The 22,768-nt window shown below is 38.2% G+C and overlaps 3 protein-coding genes across 3 annotated transcripts; 2 read left to right on the plus strand and 1 right to left on the minus strand.

The window, feature by feature from the left end:
• The first annotated feature begins 11,635 nt into the window (after positions 1-11,635).
• LOC116197580 (trihelix transcription factor ASIL2-like) lies at positions 11,636-13,104 on the plus strand. Its single transcript, XM_031527756.1, has one exon. It carries the CDS (start codon positions 11,843-11,845, stop codon positions 12,815-12,817), a length of 975 nt encoding a protein of 324 aa, XP_031383616.1. The 5' UTR covers positions 11,636-11,842; the 3' UTR covers positions 12,818-13,104.
• A 2,089-nt stretch (positions 13,105-15,193) lies between these two features.
• LOC116195700 (multiprotein-bridging factor 1c) lies at positions 15,194-15,837 on the plus strand. Its single transcript, XM_031525010.1, has one exon. It carries the CDS (start codon positions 15,298-15,300, stop codon positions 15,742-15,744), a length of 447 nt encoding a protein of 148 aa, XP_031380870.1. The 5' UTR covers positions 15,194-15,297; the 3' UTR covers positions 15,745-15,837.
• Positions 15,838-15,904: 67 nt separating this feature from the next.
• On the minus strand, positions 15,905-18,401 carry LOC116195699 (FRIGIDA-like protein 4a). Its single transcript, XM_031525009.1, has 3 exons — positions 17,384-18,401; positions 16,765-16,940; positions 15,905-16,672 (listed from the first exon to the last, which is right to left on the minus strand). The coding sequence occupies exons 1-3, from the start codon at positions 18,273-18,275 to the stop codon at positions 16,073-16,075; spliced, it is 1,668 nt and encodes a 555-aa protein (XP_031380869.1). The 5' UTR covers positions 18,276-18,401; the 3' UTR covers positions 15,905-16,072.
• Between the last annotated feature and the right edge of the window lie 4,367 nt (positions 18,402-22,768).

Raw genomic sequence — 22,768 nt, forward strand, 5'->3', positions numbered from 1 at the left:
GTATATGGAGGCGAAGAAGAGCTCGTTGTAAGAGGTTACACCGATGCTAGCTTCCAGACCGATAAGGACGACAGTAGATCGCAGTCAGGGTATGTGTTCTGCCTGAATGGAGGTGCTGTGAGTTGGAAGAGTTCCAAACAGGAGACAGTAGCCGACTCTACCACAGAGGCCGAGTATATTGCTGCCTCTAACGCTGCAAAAGAGGCCGTTTGGATTAAGAAGTTCATAAAAGAACTTGCTGTGGTTCCTAGCATCGTAGACCCAGTGGATCTCTATTGTGACAACAATGGAGCCATTGCGCAAGCTAAGGAACCCAGGTCTCACCAACGATCCAAACATATACTCAGGCGCTTCCATCTCATTCGCGAGATCATCGACAGAGGAGATGTGAAGATATGCAGAATACCAACAGATGAGAATCTCGCAGATCCACTTACGAAGCCTTTTGTGCAGCGCAAGCACGAGGCTCACACTAGATCTATTGGCATTAGACAGATGCCAGATTGGCTCTAGTGCAAGTGGGAGATTGTTGGGAATTGGTGTATGCCCTAGATGCAATCTATCATCAGTTCTGTAATATGACATGTATTTCATTATATTACGAGGCATATCTGTTATTGTGTAAATTGCGCTAAATATGATTTTACACAATAATGTCCTTGGAATAGTAGGTTCAATAGGCATCAAGTGTGACTTGATTGTGAGATCCTATAATTACTGAACATTATTCCTAAATGTCAATAGTCAAAGTATTATCGTTAATTAGGACAACGATAATACGGTTAGATTAGTGTAAGTGTTGATTGATGATCAAATCTCATAGGTCATGGATATGGAGATATCAAATCACACCACATGTATACATTAAGAGTAATGTGTATAGGACTGATCCGCCATGAGATTGCTACATGGGTTGTTACGTGACTGTCATTAGCATATCTCAAAGTGACTATAGTGTAATGGTCCTTTGACTTGAGGTCACCATAGATTCCTACATGTAATGTCATATACTTTGATACTGTCAAACGCCACTGTAACAGGATGGTTATAAAGACAGTTATTGGGTATACCACAGAGCATGGAGAGGAATGTGAGTGATCAAGATAGGATTTGTCCCTCCTACGAAACGGGAGCGATATCTCACGGCCACTTGGTGGTTAAGTCTAAAAGTGTATGCATACCCAAATGAGTCGATATAATGATATCGAGCTCATTTGTTCTGATAGACTTACCCGGTAAACCAAGAAAAAGAGATATTGAGCCATACAAGGATGTCATCGACCATGCCTTGGGCTCAATAGAGATATAGAGGACAAAGGGATTATATTACACGGTAATGGAGGTCACAAGGTTCGTCGAGAAATTGACTTTCCGATTACTTGAGTAACAGTGATGCATTGCTAGATGCCACTCACTGTTTGTAATATTGAAATAGAGATTTTGATATTACTGTCAACGTAATTGGGAACCTACAGGGTCACACACTACGACTAAATTGACGAGATATTTTGAAACAATAAAATCATCTAATAAAGATTAGATGATTTATGGTGCGACTAATTAATCGGATATTTAATGAGATTAAATTTGTCGATTAATTAGACTCGATTTATTAAATTAAATGATGCCATTTACCTAGACACATGGGCCATACATATGTCTACATTTATACATACACATGGGCTAATTAAATGATGCCATTTACCTAGACACATGTCATGTAGGGAGCCCATGTAATTCTAATCCCACATCGGTGGGATTTGAATTTTCTTCCCTTCCTGTTTGTTATATAAAGGGTACAGAATATATATATATATATATATAGATGAGATATATATGTATGCATGTGTTTGTGTACGTTTACATACACAAATATATAAGATATACATGTATGTATATAAATGGGCATAATTGAGTTGAATTGTTCAACTCATTAGGTCCAATTAAGTCTAATAAATTTCGAGAGTCGCACCAGTGTTTCTTTCGAGTGTTGGTCGCTAGCACCGCCGATCTCGAAGACTCGTCGACAAAGTCGGTGTGGATTCCAGTAGAGGCGTCACGCGTGGGACGCTCGGTCGACAACTTTAAATATTCCAGGTACGTTTTTATTTACTCTTATTCTTCTAGTAGGTCTTGGAATTAGTTTCACGGGTAGGAAATTTTGAATTTCTGTTCCTTTTTCGCTTCCGTTGCGCCCCGTGGAACTAGCATAAAGAACTTGCTAGGGAAAATAATTAGTATTGGTAAAAGATTATCATCAGATATATCAAGCACTATATATTGATCAATGCAACAACCATCACCTACGTGCTGTGAATAACCCAAATAATCGTACTTCACGAAGTCTGTGTCCATAATAATTTGCCCAACAGTTTACGGAATGGGATGAAATTATTCTCCCTGTCGGGATTAACTCCCAGTTAATTTTAGTTAGGTAACCATAAAGACATAAATGTCGGTGGAAGTTGGGAAGGTATATATGCCCCTGTTAATTGCTCCCGCCGCTGAGTTCACATGCATCTACAATAGCCACATTGCCATATATTACATATGTTCAGCTCATTTACGTGACCCTTTTTCGTGATTTGTCCCATTTTCATTCATATCTTGCGGTGAATGTGTACTGCCCTTCTACATCTCTCTCCATCTAATTAAAACATAATAATTGCATGCGATAATAATAATTATGGAAAAGCATTTCATAAAGGAGGTGATGCAGTGACTAGCTAACATCCTCTCATGAAACGAAAAGGTTTTGTAAGTTCGACTTTTAGTAGTCGAAATTTTCGTGTCACTTCATCCTGCTTTCTATTCCTTTTCCTTGGCATGGGATGGATTAAATTATAAGCTAGCTAGAGGAGGTCACTCGTACGTAGAGAATGTTTCTTAAAGAAGTCACCACTAAAATATTCGGTATATTTTAGGGAAATTTCCAAAGGAATTCTAGGGAATCGGTATCCCTCGAAAAATTCATCGGAATTCCCTCGGTAAACCGCCGAAAAATTTCCCTCGGAGCTTATCGAAGGATTTTCCCTTGAAAATCCATCAGTAAATAAATTTTGAATTTTTTTAAAAATTAAAGATATTCACCAAGGGAATTTCCTTCGGTATTCCCTATATTGTAATATCAAAGGAATAATTCCCTCGGTAATTTTAAAACAATAAAAAATTTAAAATTAAGTTTAATAAAAATATATATATACCAAGGAAATTATTCCATCGATATTACCTGATTTAATAATAATATAAAGTTAAAAATTTAATCAAAATTTTTAAAACTGTGAGAATTAAATTTGATAAAAAATTTTAAAAACATATCAAGGAAATTTCCTGCGGTACTCTGCCAGTATTACCTAGAGAAAACTGAGAGAAAAAAATTCGCATTTAAAAAAATAAAAAAATAAAAAAATCGAGCGACAATCCTACCTAGGGAATACCGAAAGAATAAATCCTCCGGTAATTTTAAAATAAAAAAATTTAAAAATTTAAAAAATTTAAAATACCAAGGTAAACTAAAAAATAAAAATAAAAGTTTTTATTATTTTTTGAAAATATAAGAAATACAAGTTCAAAGAAAATTTCCTATGAAATTTTGGAAAAAAAATTTAAAAGATCTAATTGGTAATGCACATTTAAAAGAATTAAGTAGTAAATTTTAAAAAGTTTAATAAAATGTAATACAAGAATTTTAAAAATTATTTCGATTATGCTTTTTTTATTTGTTACATATTGTAGCATAAAATTGAATTTAATTCTAGTTAAAATAAACTAAATTACTATGCGTAGTTCGTATCATTCTAGTTGATTTTTAATGTGATTAAGAAAAATATAGTTCAATCATATTTAGTTTCTTCCCATGATTGCGAATATCGATTGGGATCAGGATCTAACATGAGGGTTACTAGTATTACGAGGGAATTCCAAGGGCTACGTCCCTCGGCAATTCCCCTTTTTTTTAGAAGTGAGTTTTACATGTTATTGATATAGTGATGTGTTTATGGTATATCATCATAAATGGACTCTTACTTATGTATCAAATATAAAAATGAAATCGTAACTTTTGAATAGAAATATATCTCGTGATATCTAATAACATTTTTTTTTTGCACGATAGATTTATAATTTAAAATATACTTCAATCTAATTTTTGGATAAAATAATTAAATCTAATTAAAATCGATTATAACATTCACAATAACTATTTCCATATCTTGTCTTGGACATCCCGCAGGGGCTCCTTGCTATAGTATTATATAAATTCTTTGCCTATGAACTTTTGAATATATTCACCTGTCGTAGTCTAAAATTTATCGCATTAGAATTTATAGTATACATAAAAGTTTAGTACATTACTATATATTAAAAATCCATATCAATTATTGTTTTCGAATATAACTTCTTAAAATAATCTTTTTGGGAAATTACCTAGAAAAACAGAACATTTACACTTTTTCCTGAATATAGCACGACTTTTAGAAAATAATATAGAAATGCATGATATTTACATTTTGTCTTAAATATGGCATGACCTTTTTAAGAGTAGAACAAAAAGATACGGTATTTGTCTTTTTTCCTAAATATAATATGATCTATAAAAAATAATACAAAAATGCACGATCTTCAGGTTTAGTTGTGATTTTAGCACAACGTCAATTATTAGTCAAATGTAACGGCACCTCGTGGCACAACATGATTGGATGAATGGTCCCACATATTTTATAATTCTAAAAATTTTAACAATTAAAAAAGAAGATCTTTTTCTTAAAAAAAAAAAAGAAAGGAGCGGATTGTAGATTACGGGGGTGTAATCGAGGCTCCTACCGCAAAAATGAAAAAGTCCCTAGTTTTGAGGCTCTTTCGATTCCGGCTAGTGGGTGTCCCGATTACAATCACCACCCACATAATTGGGGTTCTACTGCGGTCGGCGACCCTTTTTATGCAGAACCTTGTTCAGAAATACCGTAATGAAAGGAAGATAGGAGTTTGTCGCTAGGTATTTGACCAAATATGATCGCCCAGTTCCTATAGAACCTATCACTAAAATACCCCTAGAGGGGGATAGGGCTAGCCGGAGCAAAAAAGGGTTTTCCAAGAGATGTGAAATGAAAACTATTAGCCCCACGTGAGGTTTGTGAATAAGTGATTGTCTGATAATGAGCAAGGAATATCCGTCTTTATGCTAAATAGGATGTTGGGATACTTTTTATGAATGCCAACTAAGTATCGTAAGTAAATTGCTCTCGGTTATTCAATCATTTGATAATCAAAGTCATTTTTTGATGAATGATCACTATGAGTCAAACTCAATAGAATTTGATCCCAATTGGAATATAGCCACCGGCGTATCCACCACCGTTGGCCCCCTCTCCTTTCCTTTTATTAAGTTGAATACCTCTTTCTTTTGATTTAATTTTTTTAATTAAATAAAAACCTGTGGGGTCTACTCGTCCAATCATATTGTGCCACGTAATATCGTTAGCTCCCAATTAGCCGTTATCGTTACAATTTGACGAGATAATTGAGATTGTACTAGATGTGCAGTTAAACATGAATGATATGCCTTTCTGTGCTATATTTTAAAGATCGTGCTATATTTAGGAAAATACAAAGATAGTGTCTTTCTGTGCTATTCTTTAAAGATCATGATATATTTAGGAAAATAATGCAAAAGTCGTATATTTCTATACTATTTTTCAAAAGTCGTGTTATTTTCGAAAGGTTGGCCTTGTAGTTCTACTCATATGGTTCTCAACCACTGGTCCCCTCCTTCCTGTATCCTTTCCTGGAGCTCGTAGGCCCTCAATTACACTAACAAAGTGAAATTTAACCAAAAACAGAGCAGGCCGACTTATTTCTTCATGACAATTAACTATGAAATTTACAATCCCAATGTTGTTTCTCAGTACAATTTAGCATTTCTACCCTATTGATTACATCATATAAATGCCATAATTTCTACGCAGAGGATACGAAATGATAAAGAATATAAAATGGCTAGCTATAAGGCAACATTTCAAATATAATTCTTTCTTTATTTTAGCTTATAATTGTATATATACATTGACAAGATTTTTTTTTTGGGTTCCATAACGAAGTTTATGGGTCTAATGTAATGAAATGGAAATCGTAATAGATAATAAAGGAAAATAGGTGATCCCCAATGAATATTGAATCTGAAACTTTTTGATTATGAGATAAAAGCGCGTCACTGCATTACGCCTCTTTGATACATTGATAAGAATTTTGATAGAGAAGAATTTTCCATACAATATAATAATAGTTAGAGACATTAGATTTAACCTTTAATCTGACATCTCTAATATGCTTGTTGCGGAAAGATAGTCGAAGTAGATTATATATATATATATATATATATATATATATATATATATGAGATAATTAATATTGCATTAACCTAAAATTCGATGCATAGAATAAAAGAAAGTGTGGTGCGTTACCACATGTTCTGACCTTATAATTAAGAGATAATCTAAAGTTAGAACCTATAGATTTTTTTTTCGGTGTAAACTCTGGTATTCGAAAGCACAACGAATCTGGACAAATCCAGTCAAGTCGGGTCAGTTAACTGAGGAATAATGCTCTCCCAATCAATGATTTTTTTTATCCATAAGATTCGACCTTGAGACCTTACTTAATGAAAATAAGCGCCGAGCTGTTTAAAATAATCTTTATTGGTACCGCCAAATGTTTTCAATAAAGCACTACGACGACGAAAATTAATGATGAGAAACAACATTAAGATTTAATGTGAAAAACGCTCAGTGTGTAGAAAGAAATACCACGAGAGCCAACGACAAGGATGTAAACATCCACAAAACATAGACACGGATCTCTCTCTAGACCCACACAGTAATTGAAACACCAAATTAATCTCTGGGGGAAACAGCATATGGAGCAAGGCTCCACTTATAGGAGAGAGACTATTATTAGGGGTGTGCACGGGTATCGGGTATACCCGAAATCGGTTGGATCCTACCCGTTAGAGTGGGTCCGAGTAGCTCATATTGAAAATATGGTAGGTTTCGAGTATTAAAATCAGGAGCCAGTGAAAATCGATTTCGGTTTCGGTTCTTGCCTACAAGGTACCCGGAACCGGTTATTTATTAAAAAAAAGGAATGAGTAAAGTTATTGTCTCTTCTAATGAATCTGAACAGAGGCACTTTATTGTGTGAGATCGTATTATGGATGTTTAATTTTGTTGATAGATTGATAAGACATATTATTTTTTTGTTGTTATGAATTAATTTAAATTTTTGTTGATATTCTATTTGGTGTGATTACTGATTATGTATGTGAGATTTTCGATTTTATTTAGCCAAAGAAAAATATTTACAGGTTCCAACATGGTATCCGGAACCGGTGGTATAACACAGGTTCGGTTCCATGATTCAACAGGGTAGGATCCGGTTCTAAAATATTGAAACATATCCCTTACATGGTAGGATTCGGGTATCGTGAAAAATACAAGGTACTCGGAATTGATCACCCCAAACTATTACCATGTCTCCACCAAGACAAGATTTGCCGCTAATTTTAGGGTGTGTTTATTTTATAAATAATGTTCAACTCAATTCCACTTATTTTCAATTCAACATCACAATCATTACTTTTTTTATTTTTTAAATATTTTTAACCATTCAATTCAATTCAATTTTTAATATTAAATTCTCTCAACTATTCATTATTTTTTCACAATTCAACAACACAATCATTACTTAATCATTATTTTCTCTCAATTATTTATTACTTTTTCACACTTTTTCTCATAATTCAACAATACAATCATTACAAACCAATTAAAACCAAAACTCAACTCAATTCAACTCAACTCTCAATCCAAATGCACTCTTACCTTTTTTTATTTTATTACATCCGATTACTTTTTTTTTTCTTCAATTGGTGGAGCCGGAGCCCACAACCACACCAACGCCTCCTCCACCACCACTGAATGCATTTCCAAATCTTTTTTTTTTATAGATAAGTTGCAAATTTCATTCAACTCAAGAAAAATATATACAACTCAATCCCGAGCTGAAAGAGACGCAGGAGCTAACCTACTCCTGACCAAACACATCAGCCAGTAGCTAAAACGGCAGTTCCTAATCGACTAGAAAGAGTAAAATGTATAAGTTTAAAAGAAACTTTTGATATAGTAGACAACTTCATCCTCACATCTATCAAAATCTTCCGAGTTAGTGCTGCAGGTGAAGTCACTTGCTGTCTGAATATCATGGAATCTCGCTGTCTCTGTATATAGTAAATATGGTGAGTCCACAAGAGTCTTCAGCAGATGGTATCCAGTTTTTTCCCTCTAAGCGAAGACATCCAACACAACTATGTATCCCAGTCAACCGAGGCCCTTTGCAAGCGAACCCGCGCCAGAAAACTCCTCCAAATCCCTTGAGTAACAGGGCAGGTGAAGAAAAGATGGTCGCGAGTCTCCAACTGCATATCACAGTAGTCACACTTCCTCTACCGCTGTCTTGACTTTCCATTTCACCAACCTGTCATTTGTATACAGTCTATTGAGCATACACAACCAAGTGATGAAGGAGGATCGAGGGAGATGACCCTCAAACCATAATGTAGCTTTGCTTCATCCCATCGTTGGTCCTCTCGGCCTGAACCATTCCCATGCGTTGGCTATGAAAACTTTCCAAAACTGTGGAGATACCATGCAAAACTATCTTGCTCGGCAAAGGAGATACCTGCAACTAATGCCTGGATGTCTGCAGATTGGGGGTCGGAGCTCCTCCGCCAGCACCAGCAACCTTCTTGATATACGACATTAACTCTTGCTTGCTTTCCAATTGATGGAAAACAACCGAACCCATTTGTGCAAAAAATTATCAAGGGTCCTATTGGGAGCCAAGGATCAAAACCAAAATGACAAAGAAGCTCCCTAGCCAATCCTGCAACTGACGTATGGAAGAATGGAGGATCGCAGCTGCAGTAGTTTATTCCAGTTCCAAAGAACAATCCCTTGGAGCTTTCAAAGACCGTATACTTCTCCCTATAAGCATATACTTATGGAGCCAAGCAACCCATAAAGATCCCATTTCCGATAACTTTACCACTGCCTCCTGGACCAGTACCAATACTTCCTCCAGCACCTCTGGCAGGATTCCACGATTCCGACGCTAATGCCTCCTCCAAGTGCCCTTCTGATTCTTCCACCAATGCCTCCGCCACCAATGCTGCCCCCAAACCCATTTGCAATGACTCCTCCGGCAGCACCACCTCCACCGCCGAAGCTAATGCCATGATCACCGCCTGCTCCTGGGTTTATTCCTCCACCATTGCCTCCTCCTCCCCCAATAACACTCCCACCCCCCTTTCCCAGTGCCTCCTCCAGCACCATTCTTCGATCATCCCCCAGCTTCCTACCCTCACCGCCATTGGTATCAGTGGTGCTAACTTCGAGGATGATCAAGCATGGACAACATATATAGAAGGGTTTGGCTCGTAGGATTAATAATAATTGTGGACTTGTCAACGTCAAGTTGTTGTGCCCTCTAAGCCATTATTTCCCTAATAAATAAATTACTAAGGAAAATAATTAGTACGGTGAGAGATTATCACATAAAGCAAGCACCACGAGAAAGAGGATATACGGCAGTGTCATACGATTTCGCATATAGTAATTAAGATATTTCAGATTTGATTCTTGTGGTGGGACTACATGTCCCCCTTGTTAGCATTTCTATTTTATCGTATTAGGTCCATTAATCTCTCTTCTAAAACGAAAAAAAAAAAATAACAACAAGAAGCAAGCGCTCTACATCATTGCATACGTTGATCAATCAATCACCATGCAACATATATACTTGCTATGAATAATACAAACAATTCGGACTTCACCCAGTCAAGTTTTGCCCATCACAATCTCCAACAGTTCGTCGAATATGTACGAATATCGGAATATGTGCGGCCAATCGGAATAAATTATGTTAAATAAGTTAATTAATGTTAGTTAGCTACCATAAAGATGTAATTTCGATGGACGCTGGGAAGGGGTCCTTCTGTTAATGGCTCCTGCAAGCTTACTTAACCTTCGTTTCAGCACGATTGGGCTGTTGAGATGTATTTTTCTGACAGCGAGTAGCTGTCCAATAATTTATTCGACAGTAAGTTTTTCAATAATAATAGCTTTAAGATAATAATTTTGGCTGCTGCAAGTCGTGTTCATTTTCTTAGTCAATTCAACAGACGAATTTGTTACACATATTCAATTTGGAAAGTGTTGCACGATATTTCATTTTTGCATATATATTGTGTGGTATGTAAATAGTATGGTTGCGGTACCTTTTGATTTCCTTCTGCGAATCTATATATATCTATATATATATATATAAAAGTTATATTCCCATAATAAATAGAATTAAAAATGTAATAATAAATAATTATAAATGTAAATTAATAAATGCATATAAATCATTAAATAATTAATAATTTTATTATACAAGCACATTCTTGATTTAAAAAATATGTAATCTCAAAATTCATTCAGAAAAAATACACAATTACTTAAAATAATATATATATCTATATATAACTTTTCAACATAATTAGTAATTAAAATAAAAATCTACTGATATGCAATAAGTATTATTAAATATTAGACACTTTTCAAATAATAAAAGATAAATCTATTTAAAATATTTAAAAGTAATAATTTGCAAGAAGAATTTATGATGATGGATGATTTGCATATATATATATATATATATATATATATTTTACATAACGTGAGATTGAATCAGGTTCGTGATCTTCTGAGCCGGTACCTTAAGAGTGTATTGGAAATGTGGAGATAACAAATGGGGCAGGGTGGGGAAGGCAGTGATTTTGGAAACACTATGAAAGCTCTTTATTTTAGCTTTTATTTTGATCCGAGAAGTATCTATCTTGTGCTGATTGTATTTCGGTCTTGGCTGCACTTTAAGCTCTACTTTCATTCAATATATTGTCTTATTCAATTTATATAACTCAAGAGGCCCAGATGGTGACTATTGAGATTTATCATTCTAGAATGTTATGTAATCTCCTTTAAAATGTGAATATAGACATATACATGTATGAGATATATATTATCAAAGAATTCGAAGGAAATTCTTTTATTCTTATAAACTGAGCCGCTTGCTGTTCTGGCTCAAATTAGCCAAATATTCGAAACAGCTAACCTACCATTAGGAGATTGTTAGTTTCATCTTTCACTGTTTTTTGAGTTGTTATTTCTATGTAGACGCTTCCATAAATTTTATTAGCTCTTTTTTAATTTATGTTATAAAATTGTTATAAAAATTTATCATGTGCTATCTCGTGCAACGCACGAGTTTCACGACTAGTATATATAAACTGCAATTATCCATGGCTGCTAGAGGATTGAATTTAGCTTGATCATCTTGTAAATATTTACTAAACTTTTTTAGTTGCCTACTGCGAATAAGTAAGGACCTTTTTATTTTTTTTTTAAAGTAGTGAAAGTATCATCATTCATCACTTATTTAAAAAAAGGCGGGGGGAGAGACCTCGGCATTGGCCCACTCGCTTAGTGGGCTTTTGTAGGCCCATTGGAATCCACTCGCTGCTTTGTTGCGCGTGGGAAAACCAGCACACTCGGAGCGTATTGGATGACCCCAAATCCCTTCTTCCTCATCCGCAGAAACCCTAATTCGATCGAGGGTTTATGCTTGCTCCCAAATTCAGATTCATTCCAGATCAATTCCTTCGAAACGATACCCAATTCATTGCATAGAAACCGGAAATTCCTCTCCCGAATCAATTGCATAGCCCGATGATGCTGTAGAGAGCTCATCAATGGCGGAACCCTACTCGTTCAGACAGTCCAAGAAATCCTCGCACCGTACCAAGCTCCCCTTCGATTACCAAAACCCGTACCCTAGCTATGAAGGTTACGGCGGAGAATCCGACAGGCAACCCCCGAAGAGGCAGAGGTTGGACGGGGTGGAGCAGGAGTACGCCCCGAATTCGTCGGGTGGGCCCTCGATTTGGACCGATCAGTTGTCCTTTCTGCTGCTAGATGTGTGGGGGCAGAGGTTCCTTGAGCTGGGGCGGAGGAGCCTGAGGTCCGAGGACTGGGTCGAGGTTGCGGAGAAGGTAACATTGAAGTCACGGGTCGAGGTCTCGGAGGTAGATTGTAGGCAACAGTTGGATAAGTTAAAGAGGAAGTATCGGAAGATAAGGTCGGATAGTACGGGGATGGCTAATTACGGGTGGAAGTTCTATAAGAAGATGGATATGTTGTTGGGCATGGAAATGGAGGAAGATGGGCCGCCCTTGCCTTGTGGGATTGATTCAGGGGAGTATTGCTTCGCTGACACGAGGGTTTATTTGAACCGGTCGAACGCTTTTGATGAGATGAGGGATAGCCCGTGCGAGTCGGAGGAAATGGAGGATGATGAGGAAGAGGAGGAGGAGGAAGATGATGATTTGCCGCCGAGGAGGAAGCTCGGAGGAGATGGGGAGGAGGGAATGAGGGTGTTGGCGGACTCAATAGAGAGGTTCGGGAAGCTCTATGAGAGGATAGAGAGCGACAAGAGGGAGCAGATGATGGAGTTAAGGAAGATGCGAGCGGACTTCGACAGGGAGCTGGAGTTGCAGAAGGAGGAGATTTTGGAAAAAGCAAGTGCTGAAATTGCAAAATTACGGGCAGGAGCTGATGGCAGTGATGATAATGACAGCAACGATGAGATTAACGAGGAAGATGAAGAGGAGGAGAATAGAGATGATGATGATGATGGAGAGGAGGAGGATGGCTGCAATGGTGTATAAGGAAGAAGATCAGGGTTGCCGGGTCGGTGGGTGCTTTAGTTTTTAATGTGGAAGTTGAGTTACTCACTGTTCTGGGAAGTATTACTTTTGGCTTTTAATACTGGGATCATGATTGTAGTGCGTAGGTTAGAATTTGTACAACCGTATGTTAGAGTTGCTTGATCAATGATAATTTAGAAGTTCACGCTCCATGGACTGTCACCTATGCTATTGGCTCATCTGAAGTACTGTACTCCCTTGGGACCAAAATTTGGCAGAGGAATATATAGATCCTTCCGTTAAAGTTAGAACTGTTTATTCGACTTACAGCGTTCGTATTGGTTGCATCTATACCTGAAATACTCATTCTTCTGCATATCATATCTTCTCGTTTTATGTTTGTTATTTTCTATTCCTGTTTACTGGTAATCAGCTTATCCTGACAACCTCCAAAAGGGCTGAACTACAAGAATTTGCTTGCGTGGAATAGAATCCGAATTGCCAGTTATAAGCTGTTAACTTCTATTCATAGATTTTAGTAATAGCTGACACTTGCTTCTTTCATTCCAGAGTTGGTGGAGATTTGAGCAATTTACAACTCGATCTGTGATTTTAGTAATAGCTGACACTCGCTTCTTTCATTCCAGAGTTGGCGGAGATTTGAGCAATTTAGGACCCAATCTTTGATGGTTTACTATTTTCTAATGTATTGCTCAATATGGCGTAGACTTGGCGGATGAAATGTTTTGCATTGCGTAACTTACCATGTGAAATTTGGGTTATCTGAGATTCTTAAGTACGGATGTTAGATTTTAGTCAAAGTTCCAAGCAGAGACTCATCACTTTGGCATTCATGACTTTGTATCGGAGGCTGCTTCTCTTGCTTACAACTTGTTTCATTCTTCTTCCGTTAATTCTTCAGCTCCTTTGTGTTTCCGATAATGTGCAGTCCCTAACATGCAAGGACATTTTAAACACTGCATCATCTCAGCATCAGCATTGGTCACTATGATGTTTTGCAGCATTCTTATTGTCATTACAGCTGACAGGGCCATGTTTTGTATCTGTCGCTCGGCGTTCTCAGTTCCCTCTTCTCCATTCACATGTTCCTTTAAGCATATCTTCTGTTTCTGAATGACTTATCTCTTGGTTTCGTCGGGTTATCACCATGTCCTTTGCTTCTTAGCACTCTCTAGTTAGAAAGCATTCCAGTGATTCACTTTTTAAGCCAAGTACAAACCTGTGTACTATTCAGTGCGTGCATAAATCATCTGATATGCGATGAGTGGATATATAGCTGCTTCCATGGAATTCAAGACAAACCTGACTTTGGTGATGTAATTATATTCTTCAAATTCCGCTACTTATAATTTGTAGGGATTAGCACATTAGAATTTATCCGCAGAATGGATTCGTAGGGATTAGTACATTATATTCTTCAAATCTAGTTCGAACCGAATCGTTCCATTAAGGGATAAAGTTCTCTCAACGTAATTTTTTTTTTTTCATTCATAAGACTCAAAACTTCTTATATAATTTTCTATGTTAAATTAATAAAAATGGAACATACAAAATGGTCTAAAGATGACTATTCGGTATTTATTAGGGGAAGAAGCGCACGTGACGCCCAAGCACGGAAGCCCAACATGAAATAGATTAATTAACAAGAAGCAATTAATAAAATATATGGCTAGTTCACTCACTCATTGGATTGAGGGACACGGATAAATGGTAGGTAAAGAAAGGGGATTTTGTATAGAAGTATCTTAATTCTTTTTTATTTTCATTTTCTTCGGATCCAAATAGATAATTAAGAGAAGCTGAAAACAAGAGATAAATAATTTTTATAATTAGTTGTTGTGTACGAATAATCAAAGAAATTTCTCTATAAACAAAATAACAGTTGTTTGTACACCCGTTTGTTTATTTATTTATTTATTAATTGTCAACTGAGATTGAACACAATCAGAAAAAAGTTGATTATGCAATGAATTGAAACTCTAACATATGCATTAATCCTCGGTCGAAATATTCGGGATTAGGAATAAGAGGAATCGTTTGGATAAATTTGCTTATCACCGAATCACGCGCCTATTACCCTTGCCCTAAATACATGTTAACGGACACGATTACTGCTGGCTCCGATGATCGGTTTTACTAGATTAGGCAATGATAAAATTACTATATATCAAACGAATGACGCGGAAAAGAATAGTTACGTCGATCAACAAGAAGCTCAACAAGTCCTTTTCTTTTTTTCTTCTTTTTTTCGAAAACAAAATTTTCTTAAAGAGAGGAGGATTAAAAAAAAAAGCTCCTAGAACCTTCCAAAGAAAATCACATACCAAATTGTGAAAGAACCTTCCGGAGACCCTCCACCCCTATATATACTGTCATCCTCCATCTCTCTCGTTGCGTCCCTTCATTGCTTATACAAAAATCTCCAGTCTTTCTCTGTTTTGGTTTTATCATCATCAAGATAAGATTGCAAAGTTGCAGAGATGCCGAGCAGATTCCCAGGAGCGATGACCCAGGACTGGGAGCCTGTGGTGATTCACAAGTCGAAGCCCAAGGCGCAGGACCTCCGCGACCCCAAGGCCGTCAACAAGGCTCTCCGCTCGGGTGCCCCCGTGGAGACCATCAAGAAGTTCGACGCTGGCTCTAACAAGAAGAGCTCCTCTGCTGCAGCGCCGGTGGTCTATGCCCGGAAGCTTGATGAAGGGACCGAGCCTGCTGCCCTGGAGAAGGTCCCCGTGGAGGTGAGGCAGGCGATACAGAAGGCCCGGCTCGGGAAGAAGATGAGCCAGGCGGAGCTCGCCAAGCAGATCAACGAACCGCCCAAGGTGGTCCAGGAGTACGAGAACGGCAAGGCTGTCCCGAACCAGGCGGTCCTCGCCAAGATGGAGAGAGTACTAGGTGTTAAGCTCAGAGGCAAGATTGGTAAATAAAAAGCACGATTTGATCGTCGTGTAACTTCTTGTAAATGCTCGCATTTTGAATCGTAATGCGAAACATAACTACTATGTTTATTCAGACCACAAGCCCCAATCTCGATTATGAACTCATTTTCCCATTTGACAGAACTCTAGCTGCCAGAACAATCTAAAATTCCATATATCGCCATAGCCGGAGTAGCGACAATTTCATAACTTCAATTAAGCAAAGATAGAACCTGTTAGCTAATTTACACATCTCAGAATGCGGAAGAGAAACTCCGCAAACTACATTCGCGAATCTAAGCTGAACTGAGCAGTTCGGATTTATGATCGTACACAGCTATTGGGTATAAGAGGGATTAGTCGGATGGTACGCCTGTTGTCCTGCAGAGGCATAATCATAGGGCGCATAGCTTGTCTGCTCGCCGTGCAAGGGTGGAAGATAAGCTCCTGTAGGTGAGCCCACGATTGGAGAGTACTGTTGTTGAGATATCCCAGCTGCGTTCCGATTGTGAGCAACTCCATAGGATGTCGGTGTGTAAGGATTCCCACCGTTAACTTCAAAGGCATCGTGCCCAGGATAGCCATACCGTGCAAGAGAGTACCTCGCTGCAGGGCTGGGCTGCCGAGGTGGAGGTGCAGGTACTGGTGCTGGGGTCCTTCGGGCAAAAGATGGGTGATATGAAAGTTTGGCTACTTTTGCTGGTCGGATAGGTGGGCCGCTGCCCTTGCCGCCACCGGAGCTGTGACCTCGTTTGCCTGACAACTTGCTCGAAGATGGGGCAGAACCAGAGCTCTTCCTCCTCTCAGACTTGGCTTTCTCCAAAACATTGGCCCTCTTCTTCATGGCATCGAGTGTGAACACTGATTCGAGCTTCTGATCCTCCACGCACTTAACCACAGCCCTAATGGCATTCAATTCTATGTTACTAGATTCCTCCTGAATATCAGTGGAACTCATCATCAATCAAAATGCACAACGTATCATGTGGTTTCGGAAATGTAATTACCAAAGAATTGAAAATCATGTACCGATGCTACAGCACTGTTATTGCCCTTCTTCAGTGCATCCGTGGCATTCTTTCTGGAGTTCTTGAGGAATGACTTGAGGAGTGACGCGGGAGGGAACCTTTCGGTCAAACCGGACTCTGTAGCAAAGTATACCGCATCTATCTCTTTACTCATTCTCACAAGCTCATCAATGATATCTGCAGAAAACCAGAGGAGTGTTCCAATTACAATTATTATCCATAACAACTAAGATGACGCAGTCAGGCAGGCTAACTAAAATCAACCATAGAGTGGAACAATCACAACCCGTCGAATTGAAATCAATCCTCTAATAATGCAGTAGGATGCATTCATGATTAAACTGCAATTGCCACTCCTAATTTTATGCAACTCATGATTAAGCTGCAATTCCTCTCTCAATTTCGTATTCCTGGTATATACGAAATGGAGCAATACTATCAAAGCCAGAGGAGAAGGCACAGATTCTAAGAAATGCATCATACTAATCGAACAATCCTGATCAATACCCGTGAATCTATGAACCTTGATCAACTAGAAAATATAGACTATCGAACATTCAATGCGCTAGAACAAGGAAAAATCGGCACTTGTCGAGCATGAAAAGTTCTATTATCCGAACCTGCCAACTTCTCTCCAAACCCCAAACAAGGAGCCAGCTTTGCTATGTCTCTCCTGGAAGAGAATTCCAACACCATCTTCTTCAGGAATTCCTCATCGAACCTTGACTTCAACCCGAATCCTACCACCATTTGCAGGAACATAACCGCCTCCACCGGCCCAAATTTTCCAAAATCACTGCCTTCCCCACCCTGCCCCATTTGTTCTTTCCACATTTCCAATACTCTCCAAGCCCTTTCCACCACGCTCTTCGCAAACTTTGGCCCCGAATCTACGTTTTCGTCCCCCAAATTCATACTGGAACTCGGTTTCATATCAGGAAAGAGAGCCTGAACCAACAACGCAACCGCCCACCGCTTGTCCATGATCCCAGTTCTTGCGGTCTTGTTCTCCAAAAACTCCTCCACGGCATCGAGCACCAACTTCGGAGGATCAATAGCCACATTGATCGCGTCCGTAAGCTCTGCTCTAAATGACCCGGGTTCCTTCCTCTTGGATACTATCAACTTCACCAGTCCCAAAGAGTCCATCCTCATCGCAAGAGACCTCAGGTTTTCCGACAAGCCTGCATCTTTAGGGACCAGCTTCTCAATTGCGGCGATCGCAGCTTGCTTCCTCTCCCGGACGCCGTCGACCGCCTCGGACTCGCGCTGCGGGATCGAATCCTCGCGCTGGGAGAGGGACTGCAGTGTCTGGCGGGAGGTGGACTCGAGGGACTGGAGCTTCGATTCGACGGACTTGGCCCTCAGGGAGAGAGACTCTTCGAGAGATTTGAAGTGATTGGACAAGGTTGTGAACAGCTGGGTGCAGGTGGAGAGAGCGGTTTTCTCAGCTTCGAGGTCGTCGACGAACTTCTGGACCCTGTCCGTGCTGATTGCTACCTCCGTCGCCATTGATGAGGAGCCCCTCGATCAACAATTCCGTCTTCGCAGTCTAGAAAATTTTCCGGTCTCGCCGGGAAAGAAATTAACAAACCCTAGCCAGGCCCCGGAATTAGGACTGCCGTCGGAGAATCCGTCAGGTAGCCGTTCAAAGCGCCGTCTTGGGCGGGCTTCGGCCGGGCCTACCGGCGAATCCAGCCAACGGGCCGGGCTCTCTTGGGCCGGGCACTTTTGTTTTGTTTTGTTTTCTATTTACGAGCGTTCAACCCAATCGATTCACGAGGAAAACCGCGTATGGAAAAATAGAGTTCGTGTTTGCGGTACGTGCGGTGTCATTATGTACTTCTATAGAATAAGAGTATGGTACAAATCCGAACCAATCCATTTACTGGTTCAAACTTCATAATAAAGTTTTCGATGAAATCATATGTGATTTCAATATATTAATTCGGAATTTAGCTTGATCTTCATTACAAGATACTTCCAATGAGTTTCGGATTTTAACATAACGTACAGTATTCAATTGAATTACTTTATTGAAACCTATATTGCCAAACCGACTTAATGTTTGTGTTACAAACTTTTGATTAGGCAAGAACAACAAATTAATCGCAATAATACAATGGACTAGTTATATTGAGGGAACTATCAATATCATGTTGAATTTGATTTCAACGATGTGGCCCAACATATGTATATGATGTAATGTATTATGTGTTATCCCGAATTCAGTGATCTAATAAAGTTTAAGATAACGGGCGTTCTCGATATCTCGGTAAAATATCGGATTAATGTGCAAATGTCAAAATGGTGATTTACTAATTCTATGATGGGCGGAATTAGGCAATAAAGTGCAATTTGTGGGGTTATGGTCTCCAAGTCGTAAATTAAATAGAGCGATACACTGAGACCCTATTATTTAGAAAATCGATCAGTTCACACTCTCAATGTACCGGCTTGAAAAATCACGAACCCGATTCAATCTCACGCTATGGATTTAGGTATGCTTCCAATTCATCGATTTATCAACGGATTCATCGTGTGTGATATAGGATTTTCAGTAATTCACTTCCAACATATCATATTTTAAGCAACGTAAAAGATAAATTAAATAAAGAATGAAAAAGCTGTTTTTTTTTTTCCAAATGAAAAAGATGAATTCGAGTGACTATGTAAAACCATACAAATGTTGAGAAGGGAGATGTTAAGAAATAGATGATAACGTTACAAGCTTCTTATACTTTTTTTCTTTTTCAAGTATTTTTTTCAGTGTGAATTATGATATTCGAAAGTCTAACGAACTCTGACTAATCCAATTGAGTTGAGTTGGTCAATTAAGGGATAAAACTCTTATGGTCAAGGATTTTTTTCTCAGGCATTTTTATTTTGCCATCTTTCAAGCATATTTCACTTCATTCTTTGCACATTATAGTATTATTCCATCTGCCCCATTCTTGTCAAAAAAAAGAAGCAAATGGTCGTTCCGCATAATGATATGATGATAAGAAAGATTCCATAAAATTCTTTTAATATACAAATTCGTGGTTCACTACCCTTACTAATAATAAGCCTGTTTATCGGGTTGTGACACTAGTTGTCTTCTGTCGTGCTCTTTAGAAAGAATTCTTAAGTGATCATGTGACAAAACATGACAAAATTGCAGTTAATGGGTAATTCATTAACAGCTTGTTGTGGAAGGAGAGAAACCGAGGGACAAAGCAAAATTTGTGGACCCTAATTGTCTCCCCCATCCCTCCTCTTATAATAAGCTATAAGTACTCATTGCCTTTTTCTCCGTCCTCACTCTTAATGATTTGCTTTAAAAACATTCATTCATTTTACTTCAAAAAATCTCAAAGTAGGCATCACCTGGCAACTATTCCATACTAATTTAGCGAACTTTATATAGAAGTGCCAGAATTTGATACCCACTAGAAATAACTTATGGTCAAGATCAATTTGATGCTTGAATAGAATTAATGTTAGCCAATAGGTTGATGACACTCGGGTGATTCTACCGAAAATCTTCAACACTTCCAAAAGAGAGGGAAAAAGAAAATACTATAGACGCTAACACTATTTTTTTGCAGAATATGCTAAGACTAACATGAAGCCATATGTAAGGGCATCACACAAAGAATTCTCAGTCCTGACCACGATGGGTCACCTTCGAGTCTAACCTCGATCAGAAGTCCGCTGAACTCCCAAGAGACCATGCGAGCCATCAAACACATTTCCGATGGCAACAAGTTCATGGTTTGCTTTCAAAATTAATGGAGAAAGTTCGTTTCGGCTTGCGGCCCCTTTTTGACTGTTGGGCAACAAAGATGCGGTTCATAGTACAAATACTATGGATCAATCATACTGCACGGACACAGCTAAAGCCATGACCTATATCTTAAAAGCGCAGCTGAGTTTAAAAGCATTTTCAATGCGAAAGGGGATGCCAGTAGGCCCGATAGTTGAATTCAATCTATTATCATCATCATCAGGATCGAATCCATTATAGATACGGGACCTCTTGCAGCTGGTGTAAGCAAGGTATCTTCTTCTAGCTTCTTCGAACCGAATAATTATTGCTTGACCTCTCTTCACAAGCAAAACCCAATTTATCTATCTACGCTATATCACTGTTTGTCCAATTACATAATCTTCGAGAGGAACAGACGATTTTTCTAGATCGAATGGACAATTCCGGAGATTTCGAGTTATAGCAGCCATCGTTGTCACCTTATTATCTAAATAGTGACAGAGTCGGTTCGAAATTGCTCGAGGTTTTCCTCTCATCAGCCAGACCAATCTCCGGCAGATCAAAAGCCAAAAGACTTTTCCGTTTCTCCCCCATTGATGATTGGAATGAGCTGAAGAACTCTACTAACTAGCCACTCTGGTTTTCCGGTTATTTCCGGAAGCATGACATGACCGAAATTGATGACTGCGGCCTATTTTGCGCAAATTCATTGCAACATTTATCGACATTACATCACGTGGTTTTTCGAGTCCTCTCCCCAATCGATTCACACGAAGACATGTGTATTTAGAAAACAAAGAGCGGGGATCAAGTCAAACTAAAACCACGAATTCTCCGTATCAAATTCGCATTCTATAGCTGCACGCAAACTACCCGATTCAGAACTCTTCCGTATGCACGCATAAGCAAGAAAGGAAGCCTATCACTTATCTTTAATTCATTGTCTTACCACCCTTTTTTCTCAGCAAGAATCTGGAAGAGTTGGCAAACCTGACCGAGAACGATCTCGAGAGATTCTCGGGTTCCTCCAAGGCAATCCCGTGATCGAAATTCTGCTTATAGGTGTACAAATCATAGGGTCCGTGGATGTGCCCCTCGAATGATCCTGACTCGAACATCCTCTTCCTTTCTCTCTTCAACTTCAACCAGAGCTCTTTCCACTGGAGCTTCTTCGATCTTGGAGAAGAAGAGGACGATGCCAAGCTTCCCAAGCTATCACTGTCTTTGCCTCGACCATGACTGCCATGGCCTAGTTGGATTGTCTCGGAGGCTCCCGAATTGCACCAGCTCCTGATGTCCATCGGTGGGCATAATTGGGAGATTTTTGTCACTGGGGAAGATGAAGAATGGAGAGTACTGAACCGCATAGAGTTGGATATATAATGGCAAGCTATTAAATAACAGTTGTGTACATGTCCAATTTGGACGGTCAAGGAGGAAAATAATAGTTAACATGCAATTAAAAAAATTGCTTTAAGTGAAAAACCGTCGGCTCATGTGGGACTGCTTCCGCATTTAAAATAACTAGATGATGACCAGTGCTATGCACGAGATTGAAAAGAAAAACTAAAAATTTTATTAACGGTTTAGTATATATTTTAAGAAATTGTCTTTCGTTCACCAAAAAAAAAACTTTTAAATTTAGCAAGAGAAAATAATTCTTAAACAAAGATAAGAATGATAGCAACAATTAATATCGAGTAGATCATTCTAATATTTGAAAATTCAAAAACGTAACATATATATTAATCATCTAACAAAAGTAATATTAATAGAAGAGATATAATGAAAAAAATTATACTTATAGTAGAGTCATATAACTTAAATAATTATAATTCGCTTATCTTTAATATCAACTCATAAAATCCAACACTGAATTGTTCTTCAAACAATATAAATCTAACTACATTAATTTAGAGGAAAAAATTAAATCTAGTTAACTGTTTTTTTATGTAAACGTGTGATTACTCATCAAAATAAAATGATAAATTGCATATAAACAAAAGCCTGCATAGAATTAGAAGACAATAATAGAAATTGAAGAGAGAGAAAAACCTATCGAAAGAGCCTGGATGAGAGGAAATAAATACAAAATTCGTAATTATATATATACAATTAATAGGATTTTATAATTCCAATTAAGAAAATAAAAGAGGAAACACCATATACAAACTATTTCATTCTCATCCTCAAATTAGTAAATATTTATAATATTCTGAATATTCTGAATATTCTGAATTTTTCTTATAACTTA

The sequence above is a fragment of the Punica granatum genome, chromosome 2 (genome assembly GCF_007655135.1).
Source record: "Punica granatum isolate Tunisia-2019 chromosome 2, ASM765513v2, whole genome shotgun sequence".
NCBI lineage: Eukaryota > Viridiplantae > Streptophyta > Magnoliopsida > Myrtales > Lythraceae > Punica > Punica granatum.